The 20528-nt window shown below is 42.6% G+C and overlaps 1 protein-coding gene across 1 annotated transcript; it reads left to right on the top strand.

The window, feature by feature from the left end:
- Window positions 1-6104: 6104 nt before the first annotated feature.
- GPR135 (G protein-coupled receptor 135) lies at window positions 6105-7571 on the top strand. Its single transcript, XM_059915230.1, has one exon. The coding sequence runs from the start codon at window positions 6105-6107 to the stop codon at window positions 7569-7571; it is 1467 nt and encodes a 488-aa protein (XP_059771213.1).
- The last annotated feature ends 12957 nt before the right edge of the window (window positions 7572-20528 follow it).

The following is a 20528-nucleotide window of genomic DNA, read 5'->3' as shown; positions in this document are numbered from 1 at the left end:
TTAAATATAAAGTCATTATTCCTCATATTTATACATGTGTATTGGTATAAATATTGCTTATAGAATACAAAATGCAGAATACTTTTCTAATTATTAACATATCAGGTAAAATTAAAACCTTAGTTCTTGTTACTTTTAAATATTCCTCTGTGGTAATTACTATAATATTCTGTTTTAAATGCTCTTTGAATAATAGCTTCAATTGTAGCCCTCACAGCAATGAGTCTTACAAGTTCATTATTTTTGTCTTCCAGTTTTTGAGTAAAATAATGCCCTCTCTCTAAGCAGCATGCAAGGGAGACAGCTTATTATAAAGTCCTCAACACTTAGCAGTCATAAACTGGGAAGGAATGGGGTGGTCAGCTTCTTTGGGTGAGAGTTGTTATAGCTGCTGCAGGGATGTCCTCTGTGCTGCAGAGCCCAGCTCCTATACCCGTAAACTCGTGAGAGATGATCAAGAAGCAGGCTTTTGATATATCTTTAAGGCTCTTATAAAAGGGGTTGTTTATTGCATTACTGAAGTATAGGTCCACAGTAGGAGTCAATCAATAAATCCCTACAGCGGGGCAAGTCTCATACTCTGCCAACTACATGCCAGGTAATTTAAAACATGAAGGAAATGTTAACTATTGGCATTCTTGCTAGTTAATTGTGAACCTGTTAAAAAATAAAATTTGATCATTATCAGTCATTATAAAATGAAGTATTAAAAATTATTCACCATGTGATTTTCTCAATATTCAGTAGACTTTTTTTTCTGGTGGGTGGGGGGTATTTTCTCAGTTTATTTTAGATTCATTGTTTTGACCTTAATTTGTGCTCTGAACTCTGTCAGCCTTGAATCAGTAGACTCTTTTTTGAGGTAAGTAATAGTATTTCTTTTTTTGAGCATACAATGAAGTAATTAATTCATTTCAACTGGCTGTGTCATCCAGCAAGTCTGTGTAGACCCAGTTATTAGGTCTCTGATTGAATTACCTGACCAAAAGGAAGGCTATAAAGTTAATGTTCTTGATTTCCCTATTAAATACACAAAAACTACTGTTTTCCATTCATTATCTCTTAAAATCTGTGGTAAAAAATTCACTTACTTCCAAAAAATAACACTAAATATTACCAAGAAATTTTCTACAGATCAGGGAGATTTGCTGTACTTTATTTTAATAGAAATAGAACCACTATTTGCTCTCTAAATTTCACAAGTCACATTAATTTGAAGAAAAAAAGACACATACATTGTTTAGAAGTTTATAGCATTTTGTAATGTGCACACACATCTCCCCTGATCTAACAAGGTACACTGTGAAATTTATTATTCTATGGCTACCGTGGGTGGGGAGTATTTTATCACTGACTTTCTTTAGAATTGTTAGCACGTGGTGATAACAAAAATGCGGACTGACATTTAGTCAGTTTTATTATTGTTTCAAAATTCTCTACAGACAGTGCACCCCCTGATCAACTGCACCCAGGCCGGCACTCCCTCCGCCCACCCATGGTATGCCACTGCTTTTATCTCATTCATGAATTTGAGAGAAATGCAAGCCAGAAATGTCAACTAACTCCCTCAGGTCACATTTAAGGCTGTCAGTCTAGGGCTTCTGACCCCAAGTCCAGTATTTTCCTGCTACACTTCCTCTGCCTCTAAGACAGGACAGCCAGAACTTGTTCTATGATAATACTTTAACAAAAATGTATGTTTCTTGAACATTGAAAAATAAATACTACCTAAATCTTCCTAAATTCTAATCCAAACCAGAGCCAAACCCTTGCAATAATATTCATTCCTTCTGTATTTCACCATGTCTCCTGCAGAGTCAAAACCACTAGGGAAATCAACTGCTGTTCCTCTCACCTCCAAGTGTCTAATCAGTCACAAAGCCCTGTTGATTCTACCTTCTGAATACTGCTCACATCTATCCCTTCCCGTCCTTGCTAAGGGTCTTGTCTCATCACTAACCTCTTGCAAACAACCTCCTTCCCCTCACTGGTTCCTTCCTCTAAGGTCTTATCGAGTGTCATCATAAACAAAATGAAACAACCACCCCTTGTCCACCTTCCCTCTTCAGCCTGCTGTCTGTCACCCCTATTTCCTTCCCTTTGCAGTCAAGCTCCTAGATTCCCTACTCTCTTCTCATTGGGTACATTTTCTCATCTTCCATTTGCTACTCAACTATTGCAATCTGCTTTCGACCTCATTACTCATTGGAAACTATGCTTGATCTAACAGCCAGATTTAATGGTCACCCAGGGGTTTATTCAATCCATGGTGGATGCTGCTTCTTGCTTCTTGCAGGCAAGTGTGGTACATTTTAGAGCAACCTCTACTCCCTTGGTGCAGAGCTCGGACACAGAGCCATCCACTGAGGTTCTCAAGACCATAGGTTAGTACTCAGGCCCCATTAGTACCCATCGGGTGCTGCAGTTGTGTGGGCCCAGGTCCATCTCCTCTTCACCATGCACTTGCAAATCCTTTTTGCTCCAGATCCTCTAGACTCCGTAAGAGTTGGGGCACCCTCCTCTTGGTCCCTCAAATTCCACAATTTCCATACCATCCGTCCTTAGGACAATGCCTCTCATACTTCAATGTAGGTGTGGATTACCCAGGGATCTTAGAATGCAGATTCTCATTTCCTAGGCGTGGGGTGGGGCATTTCTGACAAGCTCCCAGCTGATGCTGATGCTGCTGGTAGGAGGACTGCAGTTTTAACCAATCGATTTTAATTCCGTATTTGGGCCCAGGCTTTACAGATGAGCTTCCCCTACCTGGAAACTTCTCCTCTTAGCTCTGAAATACATAAGAAGCCTGCTACCTCCCTACCTGGAGGTAAAGAATAGAGCTGACCTCATCATCACAGCAACTTTTCTGAGAAGAGGCTGAGAAACTTACATTCTCCTCTTTTCTGAAAAGCAAAAGTAAAACAAAGCACCCCGAGACACAAGACGGCTGATTTCTCAGTTGGCCAAATATGCCTCATTAAATACATCACTCACCTGCTTAGCTTTTCTCCCTTTACCTGCTTCTTAATTTTTCCTACTCCCTAGCATTCCACCCATGGTTCCTTTCTCTCTTCACTCAATACTCTGTTCCTAAGTCATCATATTCATGCCCGCGTTTTTCTCTCTTGTAGAGAGGCTGACATCTCCCAAGTCTCTAAATCCTAAGCTCCAGAGCCATACTGCAGATTCACTACTTGGTGGACAAACCAGATTCATCTGCCCCTAGAATGTGCCCCTCCTCCCGTATTCCCTAACTTGATCAATGGTACCACAGTCCATCGAGCCAGGAACTTGGGATCTATCCATGGCTCCTTTTTCATGCCCTTTTGTCCTGCCTGTTGATGCTCTGAGGTGGATGTCTGTGGATTTGGCCGGCATCATCCCTTTCCCCTTCTTTTATCAACAAAACTCTCCTTTTCCTTTGGGAAACCATCCATCCCCTGCACATAGCGTTGATGGGGCTGCCAGACAAGGGGTACTCCAATCAGACTCTCTCCTCTAAGACCTGGGATCTTGAGAGAAATGACATAAGGTCTGAAAAATGGTTGAAGCAGACTTATTCCTATAGAGCCCTAAAGAGATCACCTTCAGTTCCTTTCTGCTATCTCTACCTGTAGAGCTGCCCTGACTTCTCTTGTTCTTGGGGTTGGCTGTTAGACTATCCTTTTGAACTCCCCCTATCCTTCCAGTAAATTCTGCTTTTGCTTAAATGAGACAGTGCCCTCAATGTACTGTTTATATCCAAAGTCTCTAATCCATATACTGCCTCCTTCTTCACTGTATGTAAATGCCTTAGTTCAGACTCTTTCATTTCTGCCCTGGGCTATTACAATGCCTTTTTTTTTTTTTTTCCAAATCAATTTATTCATTTATTTTTATTCATCTATTTTTGGCTGTGTTGGGTCTTCACCGCTGCACGTGGGCTTTCTTTAACTGCGAGGAGGGGGGCCACTCTTCGTTGTGGTGCGCAGGCTTCTCATTGCGGTGGCTTCTCGTTGCAGAGCACGGCCTCTAGGTGCACGGGCCTCAGCAGTTGTGACACGTGGGCTCAGCAGCTGTGGCTCGCGGGCTCCAGAGCACAGGCTCAGTAGTTGTGGTACACGGGCTTAGTTGCTCCACAGCATGTGGGATCCTCCCGGATGAGGGCTCGAACCCGTGTCCCCTGCATTGGCAGGCGGACTCCCAACCACTGCGCCACCAGGGAAGTCCCACAATGCCTTTTCTTAACTGGTCTCCCAGTTGCCAGATTCTCTTCCTACAGTCCTTATATTTTTAAACAACATTTATGACATTGTAATATATTTGTGTTTGCCTAAAACTGTAAGGTCTTTGGGCTAGGATCCTTATTTGTTGTTTCTGAAAACCTAAATAAACTAATCTGTTATATATTTTTGGCTTAGTTCAGTGGTTTTCAGCTGAGGTTGGCTCCCCTCTCCCCCTGAATATTTGGCAATGTCTGAAGACATTTTTTAGTTGTCACTACTGCCATCTCGTGGGTAGAGGCTAGGGTTACTGTTAAACAGCCTACAGTGCCTAGGATAGCCTCCACAACAAAGAATTATCTGGCTCAAAATGTCAATAATGCTGAGACCAAGAAACCCAGTCTTATGTTACCACCTTAAATGAACTTTACTTATACTGTAAGTTTCCAGTCGGATATTTTTCCTCACTAAAATAAGTGCCCAAAACACTACTATTGTTGATTCTAAGACCTGAAAGTATACTAGTCATTCTTGAGATCAGTGTTTCTCAAACGAGCATCAGAATCACTTGCAGGGCTCGTAGCTGGGCTCCATCCCCAGAGTTTCAGATTCAGTAGATTTGGGGTGCGGCCTGAGAATCTGCATTTCTAACAAGTTCCCAGGTCATGCTCATGCTGCTGGTCCAGGGTCCACACTTTGCAGACCACTGCTTTAGAGAACCTAAGGGTTTATCACACTTTCCCTCATTAGAGGCCATGCCCAGAAACTTGAGATGCAGCTTCCCTGGGCAGGCAGGCCCTTCCTGTTCCTGTATCTTCCCGCCAGATACCTGGAGCTGCATCTGTGGCAACTGCTTGGCTGGCAGCACCTTAAACTCAAAACATACCACATTCCAGAGAACTGATGAAGGCTGCCAGCAGGGCAAGGAACCAGTGACTCTCCCCTCTTCCCTGACACGTGTGAGAGAGTAATGGTCCTGAGGTCCAGGTCCTTGAAAACAAGGTGACATCCTGCCTCCAGGATCCATATCCTAGCTCCTCAAAGCACCTGTATCAGAATCACCTTTGGGGTTTAGATTCATGGGCCCATCCTCAGTACTCCTGGGAGTTAGCCAGCCAATGTGCATTTTAATAAGCTTACTACATCAGTGGTTCTCAAAGTGTGGTCCTTGGACCAGCAATATCATCACCACCCAGCAACTTGTTAGAAATGCAGATTCTCGGACAAGACCCCAGATCTACTGAATCTGAACATCTGGGGTTGGGCCCAGTCAACTGTGTTTTAACAAGCCCTAGGTGATTCTGTTGCATGCTCAAGTTTGAGAACACCTGGTTTAAGTTTTTCTGCTCCCTCAGGTTTAAGATTTCCGAATTTAGATTGTTTTCCACTTCAGGTTCTAGATTCCTTTCCTACCTGTAGATGCCAGAAACACCCACAGGAAGCAAAGCAACCCCCCCGCCTAGTCCCCCCCCGCCTCTCTGTAGGACATGTGTATCCAACAAGAGAGCTTGAGAGTGAACCCTTGTTGAATTTGGCCGTCTGTGTGAGGACCAGTCCCGCTTTGTCTGATCTGGCTGGGCAGTGGTCCCTGAGGAGGTCGACCTGGCACTCTCTGAAGCCCACCTCTCTGGCTGCATAACCTCGGGGAGAGGTGATGTCCTGGACTGGCTCTTCTGAGGGTACTCGGCCGGCGTCCCGCCCCGCGCTCCTGCGTAAACACGCGGTTCCCTTGGCAACGCCTGGAACGCAAGTCAAAGGCTCCGCGGGTCCCGGGCGACGGTCAACCCTGCGGCCGAGCGCAACTCCCGGCAGAGGCCCCTGACCCCAGCCCCAAGCCACCTCGGGCTTGCGGCCGCCTCCCCCGGTGCGGGATGAGCAGACCCGCGGCCGCCGCGGGGCCCCATGGAGAAGCAGCCGCCGCCGCCGGTGCGCCCGCCAGTGAACACAGCCTTGTCGGGCAGCCCACACCCCGGCGCCCCCTCCGCGGCCGGCACGCCTGGCGGGACTTCCTCTGCGGCGGCGGCGGCGGCCGTGCTCTCCTTCAGCACCGCGTCGGCCGCGGCGCTGGGGAAGCAGAGCGGCGGGAGCGGGGGCGACAGCACTGGCGCCTCGGCTGGCGGCGGGCGCGGCGCGGCGGGGAGGCCACCGCCGGGCCCCGCGGCGGCGCCGCTGCTATCTCAGGGGACGGCGGTGGCGGCCCAGGCGCTCGTCCTCCTGCTCATCTTCCTGTTGTCTAGCCTGGGCAACTGCGCGGTGATGGGGGTGATCGTGAAGCACCGGCAGCTCCGCACCGTCACCAACGCGTTCATCCTGTCCCTGTCTCTGTCGGATCTGCTCACGGCGCTGCTCTGCCTGCCAGCCGCCTTCCTGGACCTCTTCACGCCGCCCGAGGGCCCGGCGCCCGCCGCCGCCGCGGGGCCCTGGCGCGGCTTTTGCGCCGCCAGCCGCTTCTTCAGCTTGTGCTTCGGCATCGTGTCCACGCTCAGCGTGGCCCTCATCTCACTGGACCGCTACTGCGCCATCGTGCGGCCGCCGCGGGAGAAGATCGGGCGCCGCCGCGCGCTGCAGCTGCTGGCCGGCGCCTGGCTGGCGGCGCTGGGCTTCTCCTTGCCCTGGGAGCTGCTCCGTGCTACCTGGGAGTCCCCGGCGGCGCAGAGCTTCCACGGCTACCTGTACCGGACGTCCCCGGACCCCGCGCAACTGGGCGCGGCCTACAGCGTGGGGTTGGTGGTGGCCTGCTACCTGCTGCCCTTCCTGATCATGTGCTTCTGCCACTACCACGTCTGCAGGACCGTGCGCCTGTCGGACTTGCGCGTGCGGCCCCTGACCACCTACGCGCGCGTGCTGCGCTTCTTCAGCGGCGTGCGCACGGCCACCGCAGTGCTCATCATGCTTGTCTTCGCCATCTGCTGCTGGGGGCCCTACTGCTTCCTGGTGCTGCTGACCGCGGCCCGGCAGGCCCAAGCCACGCAGGCTCCCTCGCTCCTCAACGTGGTGGCCGTCCGGCTGACCTGGGCCAATGGGGTCATCAACCCTGTCATCTATGCCATTCGCAACCCAAACATTTCGAGGCTCCTAGGGCGCAACCGGGAAGAGGGCTACCGGACTAGGAATATGGACGTTTTCCTGCCCAAACAGGGCCCGGCTCTGCCGGCTAGAAGCCGCAATCCCCTTCGAAACCGCTATAGCAACCGCCTGGGGGCCTGCAGCAGGATGTCCTCTTCCAACCCGACCAGCGTGGTGGGAGGGGACGTGGCCATGTGGGCTCGCAAAAATCCAGTTGTGCTTTTCGGCCCGGAGGGGCCACCAGATCCTGTGACAGCAGCAGCTAAACAGCCTAAATCCGAAGCCGGGGATACCAGCCTCTAAGAAGGGTTGGGATGCACAGCTTGTGAAGGCAAATTTTCACCCGCTTCGATGAACAATACAGGATTCCGGGGAGAATCGTGTGTTTCATAAAGCCAAACATTTACAAAAGAGACAGAGGGGGAGGCTTACCACTTCCCCCAAACAACATACAAGACAATGTCCTTTCCTTCAGAAGTGCTGAAAGGAATGTAAAGTGCAAAAATTAAAACGATGTTTAACCACACAACCAAGCATTGTGAACTGTAAGTGCCAAAAATGACAAAAATAAAATTCACAATTACTGAAAAGCTCATATTACAGGAATCACACTGTGACACAAACAAAAAAATTCATTGAATGCAACTGGTTCATATACATAGACTTTCAGGAAAGAATGAAGGCCTTAAGAATTGCTCGAAGGCTCCTCTAAATCACCAGCATTCAGCAGAACTTCAGATTTCTAGAACTTGCACCTCTGACATTTGCCTTGGGTGCTTAGGTTAGGAGTCGAAAATTTTTATCCTTACACACTTTGGTGCATTTCCTCCCCACCACCACCCCCATAATCTTTGTGGGAAATTTTAAATTCATATCCCATTTAAAACCATTTTAGGATTTTGAAAAAATGGTTTATTACTAAAAGTGGTTTATTACTATAAAATCCAACCACTTGAGGGGCAAAGAGAAGTATGAACATAAAGAAATGTGGCTATTTTTAAAAGTATTTCAAGATTATACTTAGAAATTAATGTCCCCCATCTAACCCCCAAAATTATCTGCCTTGGAAGCTTTGAGACTTAAACCTTACTCTAACCTGCTCCTTTTGTTTCTAATGATTTAGGGGTGCCGCTCTCAGAAAGCTTTCACATTCTTAAAAAATAATTTTCATAGTAGAAAATCTTTGCATTTGAGGTAAATTTGAGTTCTGGATGCAGCTAAAAATGTAATTTGAAGTCAAGTTGATTGAATTTTGTGAGTAATGCATATATACATATATGAGAGCTCTATAAAAGTAATAAGCTTGGCTATCCTAGGTAGCTTTCATCTAACCGAAGGTGATTCCAAAGAGGAATTCAAACAATATTTTGAGAAGTGGATGCATTCTTGGAATAAGCATAAAGCTCTCCAGGAATATCATGTTCTTCTACATTTGGAAGTTTGGGTACATTTGTTTAAAAAAAATAGTTGCTTAATAGACATGACATCTAAAATAATGTGGTCTTTATTTGAAAGGAGAATGGCTGTGGGATTATTATATGTAATAGAGTACTCATAACTTAGGGGTAAAGTCAGAGAGGTACTTTAATCAAGTGGAAATACCTTGAGAAAGGTGCAAAACAAAGATGCTGTTTAAAAATATTCGAAAGCACAGTTCGGGATTTGTGTGGGTGAAATTTCTCGCATTAAATGCCACTGTACATAGAATCATTTCCTCAGAATTTTACAAGATGTTTTTGTGTTTTCTCCCTCTTTCTTTCCTTTCTTCCATCTTGCCCTTCTTTTCTTCAGTATTTCACAGCTTTAATTGAGTAAGTACTTTAAACTAGATATGAAACCTCCGCTCTCATATAAAGATTTTAATGTGAAATGGCCACCTTTTTTCTTGTGAAGTATTTAAAGATCTTCATTAGTATTTAATATTTTGTGTGTGACAGAAGGGTGTATGTCATTATTTTGTAATCAAAGATGGAAATATATGATTCTTTTTTTTTTTTATACTGCAGGTTCTTATTAGTCATCCATTTTATACACATCAGTGTATACATGTCAATCCCAATCTCCCAATTCATCACACCACCACCACCCCCGCTTTCCCCGCTTTGGTGTCCATACGTTTGTTCTCTACATCTGTGTCTCAATTTCTGCCCTGCAAACCGGTCCATGTGTACCATTTTTCTAGGTTCCACATATATGTGTTAATATACGATATTTGTTTTTCTCTTTCTGACTTACTTCACTCTGTATGACAGTCTCTAGATCCATCCACGTCTCTACAAATGACCCAATTTTGTTCCTTTTTATGGCTGAGTAATATTCCATTGTATATATGTACCACATCTTCCTTATCCATTCGTCTGTCAATGGGCATTTAGGTTGCTTCCATGTCCTGGCTATTGTAAATAGTGCTACAATGAACATTGGGGTGCATGTGTCTTTTTGAATTATGGTTTTCTCTGGGTATATGCCCAGTAGTGGGATTGCTGGGGCATATGGTAGTTCTATTTTTAGTTTTTAAAAGAACCTCTATACTGTTCTCCATAGTGGCTGTATCAATTTACATTCCCACCAACAGTGCAAGAGGGTTCCCTTTTCTCCACACCCTCTCCAGCATTTGTTGTTTGTAGATTTTCTGATGATGCCCATTCTAACTGGTGTGAGGTGATACCTCATTGTAGTTTTGATTTGCATTTCTCTAATAATTAGTGATGTTGAGCAGCTTTTCATGTGCTTCTTGGCCATCTGTATATATATGATTCTTGTCAGAGCCAAAGATGTTTTAATTTTTTCCCTTTCTCAAGGCATCACACAATCAGAAGTTTATGAATTATCTTTATATATCTTCCTACACTGAGTGTAGTACAGAGTAGATGAGATCATCTCTCCTCTTTAGCACTTATTATAAAACATTTACAGACAGTGCAGCTGAACTCACGTTGAACAGATATCCTGTTAAAGGCAAAAAAGTTGTGTATTTTTCACATTGTGAGAAAATGGAAGTCATGTCTGATATTTAGGGGAAAATGATAAAGTCTTCCAACTATGAAAGGTATCATAGCACAGAAATTCAGCAACTGTGAATAGAGGCAGAAAAAGAGTTAGAGATCTTAGGGGAAGGAGGCAAGCATGTTGCAAAATAGGGTATTGCCTGAGAAGAAGAATTGAAGGAAGACATTTAAAAATAAACGTAACATGAAATAAACCTGCTTCGTGAATGAGGGGGAAATCCATGAGATTGGGAGTGACAAGGTGGTGGCATGAAGGACTGTAGGCAGAAAAATGTATCCCCACCCTGACTCTTGGTAGGCAGGTGTAGGAAGTTTTAGGAAGGGGGTGGCTTGGGAAGGAGATTGTTCTGTTAGTGGTTCTAAGAGTAATGGTGGGTAAGAATGTGAGGGGAGAGAGAGAAAGTAGCTAATAAGTTACTGAACAATTTACAGTGTTGTGTTTGTCTTTAAATCTGAGACTATACAACCGGTCAGTGATAGAACTAGGACTTGAACTTCAGAGCCCCATATTCCCTTCTCTACCCTCTGTTGCCTCCATAAAGATCAATGGATAGAGAAGCTAAGGATGAGAAGTTGTGGTACTATCATCATCATCATCACCACCACCATCAACATCATCACCATCTACTGGTTTTATTTCGTACTTTATGTAGAACAACTTCCTGGGTGCTAAGGCTACTAACGGGTAGAAATCACATTACCTGCCTTAAGAGGGCATACAGACTAATCGAAGACTTTGTGCTTTATAAAAATGGGCCATAATCAGGACTGTTTAGTTTACCTGTAAGGAAGAAAAGGTGCAGCATTTTCAGAAGTGGTTAGCAAAGAAGAGATGGATTTGGAAGCAAAAGACATGCAGATAAAGGCCAGGAACGAATCTGGTCCAGTTGTAAATACTTAGAGACAAAAATTAGCGCCTTGAATAAAAGATGTGAAAGAATGACTCAAATAAATATAAGACTTAGACCTTTCCTCATGACTTTGTGGGAAAAGGAGAAAGAGAAGCTGTGCAATATTGGGATGTATTAAGTATTGCTTAGACATAAAGGCCAGAATGTAATCCTTCATATCTCATTCTGCTCCCAGCTTGAGTATTTCATTTAAATTACAATAACAAGTCATACTCAGCATAGGACATACATTAGCTCATTTAATCCTCAAAGCAACCCTCTAAGTAGTGGGTGGGTGGGGGGAATGCTATTATTATCACACCACCCATTTTACAGATGAAAAAACTGAAGCCACACGGGGACGATGTGATTTGTCTAAGATCACACAGGGTGTAAGGTCTAGATGTAAGATTTGTCCCTAGCAGACTGGTGCCAGAAGTCTCATCTTAACCACTGCACGGTACTGCTCCTCTAATTTGTGAAAGATAATGAGAAACCTGGACAAGAGCCTGGGAAGATAAAAACAACTATCAAAGGGATGGGAAATAGACATCATAAAATTTAAAAGAAAGGATTTGTTTAATGTGGAGAACAGCTATATAAGATGTGTGTTTTAAAAATATATGAAGAGAGATTTTGAGCAGTTATTTTCTCATATAAATCCCAGCCCTGGGTGACTCCAATCATTGGCCTTCTCCGTTCCTGCTCCAGGGTGGCCGAGCACAGCCGGAGAAAATGAGAGTCAGATCAGTTAGTAGCCTCTACACCTGGAATCCGTAGCCTCGCGCTACCCTTCCACCCTGCCCGGCAGTCTGAACCTCTTGTCAGCTCACTCTTTCTGCCCATTTTAGTGAGCCTTCAAACTTTCTCTGCTCAAACTTTTAACCAATTCTCCCCTTTTGGAAGATCACTTTTGCTCCTACTTCACAAAGAAAATAGAAGCCATCAGATACATATACCCTCATATTTTAGCCATCAAATGTAACAAACTAAACTGAATTTACACCAGTTCTCAGCTCTGTCTTTTCAATAGTAAAGAAGGTGGTCCCCTCACCAGCCTCAGGACCCTCATGCTATCAATGATCTCCTTCCTGTGGTATCCTTAGCCTTTCCTGCTGAACCAAATCCTTCCCATGAGCTCTTAAGCATTCTTACTTAAAAGGAGAAAACAAAACCTCTCAGATTTATTCATCCCTTTTCTCTCCCTGAGCTCCCGCCCTTCCACTAAACTTGTCAAAAGAATTGCCTACACTTTATCAGATCTAGATCCTGGTCCATAATGTTCATGGTGCAAGAAAGTCACTTATGCAACTCAATTTTTTCCCCAATCCCCTATTCTGCCAGATGGCAGAAACTTAAGATGGGCTTAAATAAGCCCAGGCTCTATGGGCTTATTTAGCTCCAAGGCCCAGGTAAGCGTCAGTCTTCAGTGGTCATCTGTCTGTACTGAGGCACCCATCACTCTGTCTCTGGTCACATCCACAGCGGGCTGTATGAATTATCCCCACTCAGTCTGAGAGGACCCAGGTCTAACTTAGACAGCGTTAGAGCCCTTCTTTGGACACAGAAAGATTATTACTCCATCTCAGCACAAATGGAGGGCTGTGGCAGCCCCTATAATGCTGTCTCAGGCTGTTTTTTAAAATTAGTTTTTAATATTTTTGATTACTTGAAAATTTTTAGTATTGTTGGGTCAGTAAATCAAAATAATACATAAAGTATATGTTGGGGGTTCTACTTATGGAATGGCAGTGAGGAGCTCTGTGACCTGCTCCCCAGTGAAACAAGTGTAGCTGGTGAAAATTATTTAAAAAGCAACCATTTGAAGTGTCTGGAAATTGTAAGAGTAAAACCATGCATAGTGGTTGGTCAAATTCATTTCAACTGTCTTCACTAATCAAGGTCATCTTAAGACTTACAGGTCCTCCAAGCAGCACATGGCCTAAACGATAAGATGTCTGCCTGAGTTATTTTCCAAGAACTTGGAGTCAGCTGCATCTAGTTTGAGCTGGGCTGATTAAGACTGGATAGGATCGCCAGCCCTCCAACCAGGCAGGCATGAATGTCCTCTCTGTGACCTTTTGACGTCAGAGGGCTGAAAACTCCACCCTCAGATGGTGCTAAGCGCCTCCACGTTTGAACTGCAGAGGCCTGTAGTTAGTTACACCTGCGCAGAAGGACAATTGCGGCACCTTTTTCCAATCACCTTTCCCTACACTCCCCACGCCTCAGACCGCCCTGCTTCTTTATTCGTTATCCCATAAATACCCGTGCCCTTGCCTTTGGGGAGGCGGGTTTGAGATTTGTTCTTCCGTATCCTTACTTGACTGCCATGCGAATAAACCTCTTTGCTACGGAGCTCAGTGTCTCAGCGTTTCGCTTGCTGTGCGCTGGGCAAGATGAACCTGGTTCAGTAACAAGAGCATACAGCAAATGAAGAAATACGCAAGAAAGTCTGCTATAACTCAGTAAGAACAGCAAGAATGTGTAGAATCTGAATTATAACCAGCTCCTTCTCCCAGCTCATTGTGACAGAAACTCCACTTCAGGTGAGTACAGCCAAGAACCCAGGGCTCCCTCTTTCCCCAGTTCCCAGTCCAGCACTGTGGTGCTTCTTGGGAGGAACAGGTACCGAGAACTTCTCATCTTTCGAGCTACAAGTTGCAGAGACTAAATCCCAGGCGATTGCGGCCATAGAGATTGGGAGTTCTCTTCTTCCGCCTGGTCCCCATTCACAGGGTGGGTGCTTAACCTCAGTGCAGCATGCTGGGAATACTGGGACTGTGATTGCCCTCACCCAGCTTGTTGTAGGGCAGAGGCTCCGTGCTAGGAAAGATTAAGAAGCTGAGAAGATTAGAGGCTACTGTCCCCACCACCGCCTTGCTCGTAAAGCGGGGTATTACTCCAACAGAGGCAGGCATCCCAAAGAAGAAGACCACTCTCTTCCCCCAGCTTCAGAGCAGTGGTCAGGTGTTTTGATCAGTGGTGTGGACAGGCCTTTAAACAGAGAGTCCTGAAGGTTCTCCCTAAGGAACTAACTATATTTGAAACACAGTGTGGGGAATTTCAAGTCTAAAGGCATTCTTAGAAACAGTACATTTTTGTGTAAACAAAATTTGGGGGCCTGATATCTTCTTGAGAGATACAAACTAAACCATAGGTCAGCTAGTTTACCAGAGAGAATCAGGGAAAGATATGTAAAAAATATATCATTTGTTGAGCAATTTCACTTCTTCCAAACTAGTTTATAAGAATATTCACAAATATGGGCAGAGATTTAGAGATGATTATCACTGTTATCACTGAGAATAATCAAAACACCCAATGATAAATGGTTAAATAAATGAAACGTTTATACAAAGAAATTTTATGTAGTCATTGTGAATTGCTTTGTACACATTTTAATAAGTTGGGAAAATCCTCATAATTTTAACTTAAGCAAAATTCTGAACTGAATGTTCAGTGTAACACCTCCTTTTTAAATGAATGCACACACATAGAAAAAGACTAGACAGAAATATATTAGTGTTAACAGTGGTGATATCATTGTTCCATATTTCTGGTTATACTTGTACTAGTTTCATAGGGATGCCATTAAACAAAGTACCACAAGCTAGGTGGCTTAAAACAACAGAGACTTATTGTCTCCTAGTTCCTGGAAGCTAGAAGCCTGAAATCAAGGTGTTGGCAGGGCTGTGTGCCCTCTGACACCTGTAGAGGAACAATCCCTTGCCTCTTTCTAGCTTCTGGTGGTTTGCTGGCACTCTGGCATTCTTTGGCTTGCAGCTGCATCACTCTAATCCTATTTGCAAATGGCATTCTACTTGTATGTCTGATATAACATCATCTTCCCACCGTGTTCATCTATGTGCTCAAGCTACCCTCTTCAAAGAACACCAATCGTATTGCATTAATGCCCACCCAAATGACCTAATCTTAACATGATTACATCTGAAAAGACTCTATTTCCAAATAAGGTGATGTTTACACGTACCAAGGGTTAGGTCTTCAACACATCTTTTTAGGGGGACACAATTCAACCCATAACAGTACTGTACTACATTTTCCGAATCTCCTGCAATAATTACATACTCATTATCAGGAGTGGCTAAGGGATCCAGCTTAGGGGTCATACTAACCTGATGTAAAGCTAACCTCCACCACTTAACAGCTGTTTGACAGTGAGCAAGTTAACCTCACAATATTTCCGTTTCCCCATGTGTAAAAGAAGGGGAATAATAATACCTACCTTAGAGGATAGTATATGTGATGCACTTAACATTGTGCCTCATCCTTAGCCAGGCATTTACTGTGAATATTTACTATTATGGCTGAGAGAAAAATAATAGACAAATGCTACACAGAGAGAAATAGAATGAGGATTGAAATGAAGCAATTAGAAGGTAATCAGTGGCTGTAATGAGTTGTTTTAGGAGCCAGCCTGTAACAGACACCAGATACCTTAGTGGTTAGGAAGTGAGAAATTGAAGGTAGCAAATAGAGGCCAGTCTCTTACGGACTTGGGCTGTAGAGAGCAGAGGAAGACAACTAGAGGAAACAATGGAATTAAGTTTGTTTTATATTACTAGGGATAACTAGCACGTATTTAAAAATAAAGGGAAGTATTGGGGTTGGCCAAAAAGTTCGTTTGTCTTTTTTCCGTAGATGGCTCTAGTAGCCTTAGTTGTCTTTAACTTCATTCAAAACAGTTTTGTTAGATTGTGTTGTGACAGCTGTCATATCAGTGTGCATTTAAAAAAACTTACCAAAATTGGTGAATTTTTGTGTAGCTGTTTTAATATTGAAGATGGAAGAAAAGCAACATTTTCGGCACATTATGCTTTATTATTTCAAGAGAGGTTAAAAATGCAACTGAAATGCAAAAAAAGATTTGTGCAATGTATGGAGAAGGTGCTGACTGATCGAATGTGTCAAAAGTGGTTTGCCAAATTTCGTGCTGGAGATTTCTTGCTGGATAATGCTCCACGGTCGGGTAGAGCAGTTGAAGTTGATAGTGATCAAATCGAGACATTAATTGAGAACAATCAACGTTATACCACACAGGAGACAGCAGACATACTCAAAATATCCAAATCAAGCATTGAAAATCATTTGCACCAGCTTGGTTATGTTCATCGCTTTGATGTTTGGGTTCCACATAAGTTAAGTGAAAAAAAACCTTGACCGTATTTCCGCATGCGATTCTCTACTGAAACGTAATGAAAATGTCCCGTTTTTAAAACAAATCGCAATGGGCGATGAAAAGTGGATACTGTACAATAATGTGGAATGGAAGAGATCGTGGGGCAAGCGAAATGAACCACCACCAACCATACCAAAGGCTGGTCTTTATCCAAAGAAAGTGATGTTGTGTATATGGTGGGATTGGAAGGAAATCCTCTATTATGATCTCCTTCCAGAAAACCAAATGATTAATTCCAACAAATACTGCTCCCAGTTAGACCAACTGAAAGCAGCACTTGATGAAAAGTGTCCAGAATTAGTCAACAGAAAACGCATAATCTTCCATCAAGAGAACGCAAGACCGCATGTTTCTTTGATGACCAGGCAAAAGCTGTTACAGCTTGGCTGGGAAGTTCCGACTCATCCACCATATTCACCAGACATTGCACCTTTGGATTTCCATTTATTTTGGTCTTTACAAAATTCTCTTAATGGAAAAAATTTAATTCCCTGGAAGACTGTAAAAGGTACCTGGAACAGTTCTTTTCTCAAAAAGATAAAAAGTTTTGGGAAGATGGAATTATGATGAAGTTGCCTGAAAAATGGCAGAAGGTAGTGGAACAAAATGGTGAATACTTTATTGAACAAAGTTAAAGATGTCTTTTATTTTTACTTGAAAACCGAAGGCACTTTGTGGCCAATCCAATATATGGATAAAGAGAAAATGAAGATAAAATAGCAGTGAAAGTTGAAGTTAGGCATTGAGAGGGGTAGGTAGTCAATCTTCTGGAAAATATAAGTATTTAATATACTATCCAGAAATTTGAGTATCTATTAAGGATTTTTAAGGCGTATTTTTGTCTTATCATTTTTTAAACTCTTTGAAAGCTTACCACCCTTAAAAAAAAAACGATTTAACTATTTTAGAGCAGTTTTATGTTCACAGTAAAATTGAGAGACAGGTAGAGAGATTTCCTGTATACCCCTTATCGCCACATGTTTGGAGTCTCCTCCGTTATCTGTCTGTATCCTCCACCAGATTTGTTACAATCGATGAACCTACATTCATACATCATAGTCATTCAAAGTCCACAGTTTATGTTAGGGTTCACTCTTGGTGTTGTACATTCTGTGGGTTTGGACAAGTATATTTTGACATGTATTCATCATTATAGTATCCTACAGAGTAGCTTCACTGCCCTAAAAATCCTGTGCTCCACCTATTCATCCCCCAACCACCAACCTCTGGCAAGCAGTGCCTTTTTACTGTCCCTGTGCTTTTGTCTTTTCAAGAACGTCATATAGTTGGAATCATACAGTATGTAGCTTTTTCAGATTAACTTCTTTCACTTAGCAATATGGATTTAGGGTTCCTCCACGTCTCTTCATGGCTTTATACGCTCATTTATTTTTTGCACTGAATAATATTCCATTGTTTGGATGTACCATGGTTTATTTTTCCATTCACCTACTGGAAGACATTTTGATTGCTTCTATATTTTGTAAATAATGTATAAAGCTGCTATAAACATCCATGAGCAGTTTTTTTATGTGCACATACGTTTCCAACTCATTTGGGTAAATACCAAGGAGCATGACTGCTGAATTGTATGGTTAGAATACATTTAGTTTAGTGAGAAACTGCCAAACTCTCTTCCAAAAAGGATGTTTCATTTTGTATTCCCACCAGCAATGAATGAGAGTTCCTGTTGCTCCACATCCTCGTCAGCGTCAGCATTTGGTGTTGTCAGTGTTTGGGGTTTTGGCCGTTCTAATAGGTATGTACTTATATCTCATTGTTTTAATTTGCTTTTCCCTGATGACCAATGATGTATAGTATCTTTTTATATGCTTATTTGCTGTCTGGATATCTCCTTTTTGTCTGTTCAGGTCTTTGACCCATTTTCTGAAATGGGTTGTTCATTTTCTTATTGACTTTTAAAAGTTCTTTGTATATTTTGGATAACAGTCTTTAATCAGATGTGTCTTTGCAAATATTTTCTCCTAGTTTGTGGCTCGTCTCTTGATCTTTTCAACATTTTAAAAATGCATTAATCTAACAGTTTTAAGGCTATGATGAAAAGACAGAGTTGCTATTATCATTAGGAATATTACCCTTCCCTAAGCGACATTTTGGAAATTGTGGGGGGGGATTTTTGGTGTCATAATGTCACTGGCATTTATTGAGTGGTATCTAAGAATGCTAAATGTCCTACAAAACATATGAGAATACTGCCTGAAGCAGAGTTGTCCCACATCCCATACAATTATCAAATATCCCACCAAACATTGAAATAGCTGACATCTATGAATCATTATGGAATTTTAGAACTTTAATCCATTCTTCATAGAAATAGTTTTTAAACATGGTTTTATATACCCTGAAACGTTTATTTAAATACAACTCTTTTATAAATTAAAAAAAATGTGTATTTGTTTTAGATTTTTATTAAGCAGTATTCACCATTTTGAAAAGTTTCATCACAATTTGCTACATTTCTTGAGATAATGGGTCATGAAGAAAGCACTCTTGTATCTGTCTACACTTGTAGCTATTGTAATCACTGATTCTACATTTAGGTGTAAACATCTAACTACTTCACTGTTTACTTTGCAATAAACTACTTGCCACACAATAATAGATGAATGCTTGACAATTTGCCAAGAGAAAAATCTGGTACAAAAGGGTACATACTATATGACCCCATATGAAGTTCTAAAATAGGAAAAATATATAGTAGAAAGAAATAGAATTTCTAGTTCTGAGAGTTCCCACATGTTCATTCACTATGTCCACCTTTTCCTTTAAGCCCTGAATCATATTTATAACAGGTGTTTTTAAAGTTCTTATCTGGTATTTCAAACATCTGGGTTATACAAAGTACTGCTTCTCCTGGATTATGGTTGGTATTTCCTTTTTTTTTTTCCTGGTCTAATTATCTTAGATTATATATTTTACATTGAGATAGTGCATTGTAGACAATGGATTTTGTGTTTTCCTTTAAAGGACATTGTACTTAAATTACCAGTGGGTCCTTTAGATCCTTTCAGACTTGGTTTTTAATCTTTGAGCCACTCTACTTTAGTTTTGGCCTTAGTCCCAGGATATGACTCTTGTTTGGGGGCATGATTTTCATTGCCAAGTTATAGTCTCTCTATTGTCTTAAATGAATGCCCAATGTTCTCCATGAAGTCTCTCCACTCTGGTTGAACTATAAGTCCATCACCCAGTCCAGTATGATTTCAGGTATCTGTATTCATTCATCTCCCAGTTTTACCATAGTCACCCTCTCCTAGGGCTCATGGCAATTTTTTTTCTATATATTTACACCCCAGTTCTGTAACAAAGATCTACGGGAGAACCCCCAGGCAGATTTCTGTCTCCCTCCATCACATAACTCCTTTTCCTCTAGTTCTCTGGCCTGCAAATTCCAGTTTGTTCAGCTGCCTTGAAATCTGATCCCTACATTCTCAGCTTGGGAAGACCACCATTCTCTACCTGGGCTCCATGTCCCAGTGCTAAAGTCTGAAAAATAGCCCGAGGCAGAAAGATTGAATACTTTATTTTATTTATTTATTTTTTTAAATCAGTCATCAATTTTATACACATCACTGAATACATGTCAGTCCCAATCGCCCAATTCAGCACACCACCATCCCCACCCCACCGCAGATTTCCCCCCTTGGTGTCCATACGTTTGTTCTCTACATCTGTGTCTCAACGTCTGCCCTGCAACCCGGTTCATCTGTACCATTTTTCTAGGTTCCACATACATGCGTTAATATACGATATTTGTTTTTCTCTTTCTGACTTACTTCACTCTGTATGACAGTCTCTAGATCCATCCACGTCTCAACAAATGACTCAATTTCATTCCTTTTTATGGCTGAGTAATATTCCATTGTATATGTATACCACAACTTCTTTATCCATTCGTCTGTTGATGGACATTTAGGTTGCTTCCATGTCCTGGCTATTGTAAATAGTGCTGCAGTGAACATTGGGGTGCATGTGTCTTTTTGAATTACGGTTTTCTCTGGGTATATGCCCAGTAGTGGGATTGCTGGGTCATATGGTAATTCTATTTTTAGTTTTTTAAGGAACCTCCATATTGTTCTCCATAGTGGCTGTATCAATTTATATTCCCACCAACAGTGCAAGAGGGTTCCCTTTCTCC

This window comes from Balaenoptera ricei, chromosome 2 (assembly GCF_028023285.1).
Source record: "Balaenoptera ricei isolate mBalRic1 chromosome 2, mBalRic1.hap2, whole genome shotgun sequence".
NCBI lineage: Eukaryota > Metazoa > Chordata > Mammalia > Artiodactyla > Balaenopteridae > Balaenoptera > Balaenoptera ricei.
The sequence above is the reverse complement of the archived record's forward strand: the minus strand, read 5'-3'. Positions and strand labels throughout refer to the sequence as shown.